Source organism: Morone saxatilis, unplaced genomic scaffold (assembly GCF_004916995.1).
Source record: "Morone saxatilis isolate NCDOM2014 unplaced genomic scaffold, NCSU_SB_2.0 Contig5, whole genome shotgun sequence".
Classification (NCBI taxonomy): domain Eukaryota; kingdom Metazoa; phylum Chordata; class Actinopteri; family Moronidae; genus Morone; species Morone saxatilis.
The window spans coordinates 17,581,669-17,589,414 of record NW_023340095.1 but is presented as its reverse complement, the minus strand read 5'-3'; the positions used below and the strand labels follow the sequence as shown (position 1 = coordinate 17,589,414).

The 7,746-nt window shown below is 40.8% G+C and overlaps 1 protein-coding gene across 1 annotated transcript in view; it reads right to left on the bottom strand.

The window, feature by feature from the left end:
• LOC118339622 (probable phospholipid-transporting ATPase IH) overlaps nucleotides 1-7,746 on the bottom strand; it is a 35,270-nt gene that overhangs the window by 13,925 nt on the left and 13,599 nt on the right. Inside the window, 12 exon segments of the mRNA XM_035677343.1 lie at nucleotides 111-214; nucleotides 364-437; nucleotides 1,514-1,585; nucleotides 2,275-2,441; nucleotides 3,130-3,303; nucleotides 3,397-3,594; nucleotides 3,701-3,851; nucleotides 3,966-4,047; nucleotides 4,168-4,232; nucleotides 4,378-4,428; nucleotides 4,538-4,641; nucleotides 5,893-6,021. Of these exon segments, the coding sequence (XP_035533236.1) occupies nucleotides 111-214; nucleotides 364-437; nucleotides 1,514-1,585; nucleotides 2,275-2,441; nucleotides 3,130-3,303; nucleotides 3,397-3,594; nucleotides 3,701-3,851; nucleotides 3,966-4,047; nucleotides 4,168-4,232; nucleotides 4,378-4,428; nucleotides 4,538-4,641; nucleotides 5,893-6,021 (1,371 nt within the window).

Genomic DNA, 7,746 nt, shown 5'->3' with positions numbered 1-7,746 from the left:
TTTATGAACCTTGTATTTATGAAATTCTTTCAAATGAGATAGAAGCTGACGAGGATACACTTATATCCTGAACCCATTATATATCTGAACTGGACAAACTGAATACTTACGACAGCGTTCTGCTCCACCCGGGCTTTCACCTGCTCCACCTTCCCAGACACAACCCGAGGAAAAATGGACGAGTCTGCCCCCTTACAAAACAGCAGGTATTCTCCTGAGATCACACACACACACACACACACACACAAAAAGAAACATTTCAAATAAACTGTGAGAACAATCTAGTGTCTAGTGTATCATGGATTTATAAAATATATTAACATAGCATTGATATCTGTTTAATGCTTCTGTGTACGATCTTACCTGAGCTTGACCTGACTATGACACTCATTCTCCTCCTCACAGAGTCAAAGTTCAGTACGTGGAGCAGCTCAAACCTGAGGGAGAGACAGTCTTGGCGTAAAGGGGGTTGTCTTTGTTAAATTTCTAATTACTGTTCATATATTCATTCACCTTATTTAGTGTTTTCTTCTTGCAAAAAATGTAAAAATCTGTCCTTTTCAGACCAACTTCTTGCACAATGTCCCCTTTTTTAAAGCCTTTCTTTATAGTTGATATATTTTTAGTACCAACTCTATATTCTGTTCATATTTCTCTGTTGTAGTCTGGTGTGTAATTATCATGGACCCTAATGTGTTGATGTGGAAAAAAAGGTAATATCAAAAATAGAAAGCAAGGTCCCAGGTGATCAGGATTTTCAAGGATGCCTTATTCATCTGCAGTACAATGAGTAATGATGTTATTTTAGTAATTTCATACTATAATTTCTTGTATATCACTTGCAAAAAGTGCCTCTTGCAGTGTCATTACATCCACTTGTAACTGCATGATCCCTGTTTCTGTTTCTAAGTACTGTAGACAATCCTTGAATTTCTTAATATCCAAACTGTAATTCAAAGGAAGTGAACCACTATACAGACATACAGAGATCTGTTTTAAGTACATTTCAGACTGGTAGTTCGTGTAAATGGCCAAAAGATTCAGATAAACAGTAAAAAACAGCAAGTGTGAGAATACTCTAGAACCTTTGTAGCCTTCCCCATTCCCTCCTATCTGCTGGATGCACCCCCCTCCCCTCTGTAGCTCCCTCGCTTCCTTAAAATAGCTCACTATTGACAGGCCACTGCAGAGAGTGATGGAGAGAGAGGGTGGTTACATGAACGCTTCCTACAGGTCAAAACATTAGACAATTTCCCCCAAACCACTCTCTGATTGAATCGTGCTGCCTTTTATTGTGACAGATCAGTTGGATATGATTGAACAGTTCCTAAAAACAACACTCTGCCCACTCTCTCGTGGTTTTAGGTTTTTGTAACCCGTGTTGAAAACGTGAAACACAATCTGAGAGCCATTTCTCTCCAGGCAGCTGATGTGTGACCACAGCTCCATCAACTGCATTACTCCCCGTTTTATCTCCTGTAGTGTAACCACAACAGACTCTTAACAGACCAACCTTTCAATCTCGTCATCTTTGTTGAGGATCTCCATATAGTTGTCTTTTAGTCTCAGATAGGTGTAACCCAGCCTGGCAACACAGACAGAGAGAAAGGATTCATTTAAGTCTGATAGAATACAGTATGCAGTATTACTCATGTGGAAAGGCTAAAGGTGTTTGTGACGCATTTAGTGTAACCTGAGCACAGCACACAGACTTTTTACAGTACTTCAAATCTGTGAAAGCAATATGTGAAAGCAACCCCCTGTGATCAGGCACGTTGGACCGTGTGTCTTACATGTGTCTGAGGCCACGTTCAGAGCAAAAATAGCACAAAAAACGTATTGCTCAGTGTTGTTGTGGGCAAGAGCAAATACAATCCAGTCCAGTTTGAATACTACAGCACTGAATTTTTAAGCTTATGTAATGCCAAAACACAAAAAAACTGTTTATGATGCTGTGAGACAACATTTTACCACTCATCACCAGCGTTTTGGTTCGACATTTTTGTGGCCTGACTGAAGTTTTTTGGCAGGACCTGTTTTGTGACGGGACCCCACTCTGCCAACATAATTGCTGGCACAGCAGCAGTAAGGTTGGATAATGGGAGCTGCAGTCTTCATTGTTAAACAACCACCATTGCCAACCAGTTCTTACACCACTGTGAATGTAAACATACTAAAATTTAGGTTGAACACAAAAAAAAGAGACAGTGTCCTGTTCCCCCTGAAGGACTGCAAAGTAATTTTGCAAATTGTGTGTGTTTTTTGAGTGCTTACCTTTTCATTCCCTCCACCAAAGCCACCTCATCCGGTGAGGAGGAGATGTAGAAGGAGGTGGGCCGGCCCTGGTGGATGCCCCTCTTGATGCCATCCACCGTCTCCTCCTCCTTCACCTGCACCGTGTGACACAGACACAGTGCCCGGAAAAACAGATCCTCGTGTTCCTACAGACAAAAACAGTTAGGTTCATTTCAAAGGTGCATCACTGAAATGAAATACAGATTTTAGACAAATTGGGTGTTTATAATGGATTCTTAATCCTTTTATGGACATGTTTGATGCATTAAAACACTGCTGCGGTATTTTGGAACAACATTTCCCAGAATTACAAAGCTATAAAGTGGCATATATAAGTTTTCTGCAACTTTAGGTTTTGGCAGGGAGTGATCTTCTTTCTCTCTCTGGTCATTTGTGGTGGCTACTGCTGTTCATGCTGACTGCACAATTTTTCTTCTATTAAATCTAAACAAATCATTGTTGCCACTGCCAGAAATACCAGACTCATCATTTTTCTGTGTACCAGAGGACTTTTTCCCATGTAAAACACAGCAAACACTTAGGTGGTATAAAGAAAATTTCTGAGTTTTCATGAACTGAATACAAGCTGTACCCCTGCTGCGTTTATCAGCAATGAAAATGAGCAAAACAGACATTTGTTTATAACAAAATGTCAGAGATAATTACTTTAATAGTCCTCCTGCCTGACAACGTGACATGTTAATCTTCAAGTGTGGCTCACTAGTTTTCTTTGCTCTCCTCTCCATCCCTATTTGGTTGCAGAGTTAGTACAGCCAAGAGTCTATTCAGGCTGGATTTAGAAGCCTGTTTACTTTGTCAAACACACATACTTACTCTCCTGTATCCTCCAGGTGAGGAATCAATCATGTCTATACTGGAGGCAGCGCTGAGGATTTGGCCGTTGCAGATGGCATGTGGGATGTAGACGTTCCCATCGACACAGCATTCAATAAACTCCATGTTGTTCTCAGTCAGAGTGCCTGTCTTATCAGTAAACACATACTCCACCTGGGAGGGAAGGAAGAAAAGGATATGGTAAGGGCACGTCTGCAAGTAGTTTCAATGCAGATGCTGTATGTATGTGTGTGTGTGTATGTATACCTGTCCCAGCTCTTCATTCAGGTCGGAGGTGTTGACCTGAGCTCCCTCTCCCAGCTCTTCGTCAAACATTTCCTCATCCCAGGTGATGAAGTAAGAGCCCAGGAATTTCTGCATCTCCACCGTCACGTACATAGACACAGGGATGATGTAATTAAATAAGACCATGAAGGCCAGGAAGTCTGTGAATGCTCGGATCACCTGAAGCAGTGGAGGAAGAAGGACAACAGATGTAAGGTTTTGGAGAAATCAGATTTGGGACTGGGCGTCAAGACTTTGTTTTTATGTTATGAGTTGGTGAACAGACCACATGGCGCTGACGCTCGTTCTCGGTCCTGTGGTTGTACCAGGGCTCGTCTCGATCGGGAGACCACTGCCAAGCGTATTTCAGAACAGTGTTGATCACCGCTTTACTGATCAAGATGCACAGATACACTATCAGGAAGGCATTCATCGACCTGCAGAGAGACAGACTAAAGGTCAAGGAAGAGGAAACATACCAATCCTCTAAAAACTATTCTTGATGGACTATGAATCTAAATCAGGGAAAGCATTTGGGACGTTAATCATACTTTTCTACAGCGGAGCGCTTCTGAGATTTAGACTGGTAATTAAGTGCCATCTTGGTCTCCATACCAGTGTAGACTGCAACAGCTGAGGGGAGAGAAAACACAGCGTTTTCAAGACAAATATGCCATCGGTCTTTCCTCTTATGTTTCTCAAACATGACAACATTCAAAAGACAAGAAACAGAGTGAATCACAGTGTTACTACCATAAATACGTTGTGTGTTCTTCAGTGTGGCTCCTCTAAGGAGCATGTTCTCAGCCCCAAGTGGTCTGCAAGAATGAAACAGAATCCTTGGCTTTTCTCATCTTTATTTCAGGAACAGACATTTGATTCATGAGCAAAGGAGTTGGCCTTGCCAGTAAAAAGCATACCCCAAAACTAAAAGTATCTGCCTACAAATGAAAGTGCACACACCTTGCCACAGGCTCTTCTTTGTCCTTGTAAATATTGATGCGTCCCACAAATCTGCAAAATAAATCAAAGCAAAATAAAATCAAAAGAAGCAACAAGGGCAGATCTGCTTCTAAGAGGTTGTAGCTGATAATATGTGTGCAGAGATGCGTCAGTGACTCACTTGTAGAGGTCAGGCTGCGGTTGTTCACATTCAATAGTGGCATGTAGCGAATCCACCTCCTGCTCCGTTCTAAAGGCCATCGTATCTGGTACAGCATAATAGGTCTGACACGGAAAGGTGAAGGAAGGGGGAAGAAGAAGAAGCAGACAACAGAGGAAAATGTCACCCACAGCCAGTAATGAGAGCAGGGTTCATTTGACTCCTCAGCCTTGGCTTCCAGCAGATTTTCTAAATGAGAGAGAGAACCGGGGAGGTGAGCTGTTATAGACTGCTCCCCAGGTCAGCAGAGGACAGCATGCTGGGATGGTGAGCACATCGGGGGGTCACCCCCGGGGCATGTATGAGGAGGGTGGGTGGAGTACTCTACGCTACTCTGTGGGATATATATGTGTGTGCGTGTGTGTGTGTATGCTCAGCCATGCGTATCCTTATATGAGTGACATCAACGAACATCAGAGGAGAAGTGAGAATGTGAAATGTGTTGCGTGACCATGTGTCACCTACACTATTACGCATTTGTGTCTGTGTTCATATGTTGATTGATAAGTGTATGACTTCAACAACCAATTATTTTCATTACTGATTAATATTCTAATTAGTTTATCAATTAATCATTGTCAGAAAATGCAGGAAAATACTGAAAAGGGCATCACAGTTTACTTAAGCCTTAGGTGACATCTTCACATTGCTCGTCTTGTCTGAATAGTCCAAAGATATTCAGTTCACATATGATGAAGAAAGGTTCTCACATTTCAGAGGCTGGAACTTAAAAAGGGACCTTAATGATTACTTAATCTGTAACAATAAGTTGATTAATTGATTAGGTAATGTTTTTATAACTGGTTAATAATTTAAGTCATTTTCTTTGCAAAAATGCCTGATTCTAGCTTCTTAAATGTGAATATTATATTTGTTTTCTCAGGCTTATTTGATAGAAAACTAAAGATCTTTCAGTTTTGAACTGTTGGTCAAAACAAGCAACTTAAATATGTTAATTTTTTTAAGGACCAACCAGCTGACGGAGAAAATACTCCACAGATTTATCAATAATGAAAACATTTATTAGTGGCAGCCCTAAATTGATTATCCAAACTGTTAATTATCTGTATTGATGAAGTCAATATAATACAAATGTCTTCTATGTGGAAACTGTTTACAAACTGTAACAAACAAAGCCAAAAACATCCAGTTTATAAATATATACAGATAATTAAATGTTGTGAAGCTTTTAAATGTATATGATTTTAAGCTTTTAAAGACCAAGTGAATCATGAGGCTTTCCTGTTCTGGGATCAGTGATGGTAAATTTAAAGTTAAAAATATATCAAATAAAAATCATGCACTTGTTCTGGCACCTTGTGACTAGACTCCCCATCGAGGCTGGCAGTGGTGACATAGCAGGTGCCATCATGGCGGCTGGAGGAGAGGAGGATGAGGTCACATGGGAAAGTCTCGTCCTCCCTCACCATGACGATGTCCCCCACCTGACAGAGCGGGACAGACACATCACACCCCCTGTAATGGCTTACACATCAATAATAAATGAGAGGTATTTTGACGGGAGGTTTGCGTAAACACAGAGAATAAAAGACAAAGAGACAGACCTGCGGGTAATCGTCTGCTCAGCCTTTACCATTCCTTTTTTTTTTCAAAGGATTGAGAAGTTGCATAACGGATTATGCGAGCAGAGCAGCTTAAGCTCTGATAAATCCCATCTCCACGGTGACCATACACATGACACACGCTCTCTGATTTTGCATGATTAATATATTCATCATTATTCCTGCTCCCAATTCACACTCTAATCCTCTCTGTTTGATCTACAGTAGTGAGAAACCTTGGTACAGAAAACACTGGAAGACAAAAGAGAGAGAGAGAGAGCGAGAGAGAGACAGGGAGAGATAAAGAGAGAGAAAGACTAAAAGAAAGAAAGAAATGACTAGGAGAGAGAAGGATGGAGACAGTGACAGACAAACGGAACAGAAAAACGATCGTTTCTGTGCACCTCGATGTCAAATATCTTTCTCGACCAATGAAAATTCAGTGAGAACTACTGCTGTGGCAACACAAACTATGAGACTCTGTAACCTTTAAGGCTGGGCAGCTATATTGAAGCCTTTTTCTAAGCTGACCCTCAACATCTCACAGTCTCTGCACACTTGACAGGAGCAGTAGACGCAGCATAAATTAGACGTACCTGCACCCATTATACACCCTTCGACACAAGGGTGAAACAAGACTGAAATATACCCCATCTATACATCTACATAGGAGGTGCTGAGCTACACACTCAACAAACCCCATAAAAAGACAAAAACCAACAATGAATTGACCCTACTGACAAGTATTGTCTGTTCAACCTAAGCCTGATGTGGATTATTGTTCTGTGTTACGCAGCTCCACTGTTGTCCAAAAACTATTCAAAATATATAAATGAGCCACACAGCCTCACTGGATGACATGTCCATTCATTACAATGACCATGGGCACTGTAGTTTATTTTGAGACGACCCCCACATACACTGCCCTGCTTTTGTAAACGCTAAAAATAGTACCTAACAAAGACTATTCACTGCTAATTTTTCTAAAAACGACAGTGCTGAGCTGTTTTTTTGAGATCATTACAACTTTCTAAAAAAGCAAAGTATATGACGGATTTTTAAAGATTTACATCTTCAGTAGAGATGAAAGGGTTTGGGATAGACCAAACTGAGCTTCACAACGGCTCTTTAGAAACCAACAGGTGATGTCACGGAGACTACATCCATTTTCAGTTCAGTCTATGGTGGAAACGCAATTTGAATTCAACATGGGAAAGGCAGATGCCATGTGCTTTTTTAAAAAACCTCTATATAGAAAGGCAATTACAGAATCAAATAATGTGTTCTGCCCAAAAAATGACCGGCATAAAAATAGATTTCAACAGCGTGGGTTTTGATACAATAAGAAGTCTGAATGGATTATAAGGCTAATTTTCAAGAATAGATAAGCCACATACCAAACAGTGATGTGCTGTTGCATCAGAATGACATAAGAGAACGTCAGTGGATGATGACAGGAATATCCTAACTTGTGAAATACATCAGTGCTGTTCATTTTCCAAGGGACTCTCGCATGGTGCACCAGGGGACACTATTATTGTTCCTCTACTACAGTTTCAGGGGCAATTAATTGGTGGGAAAGACAAGAGAGAGAAAGAGAGGAAGAAA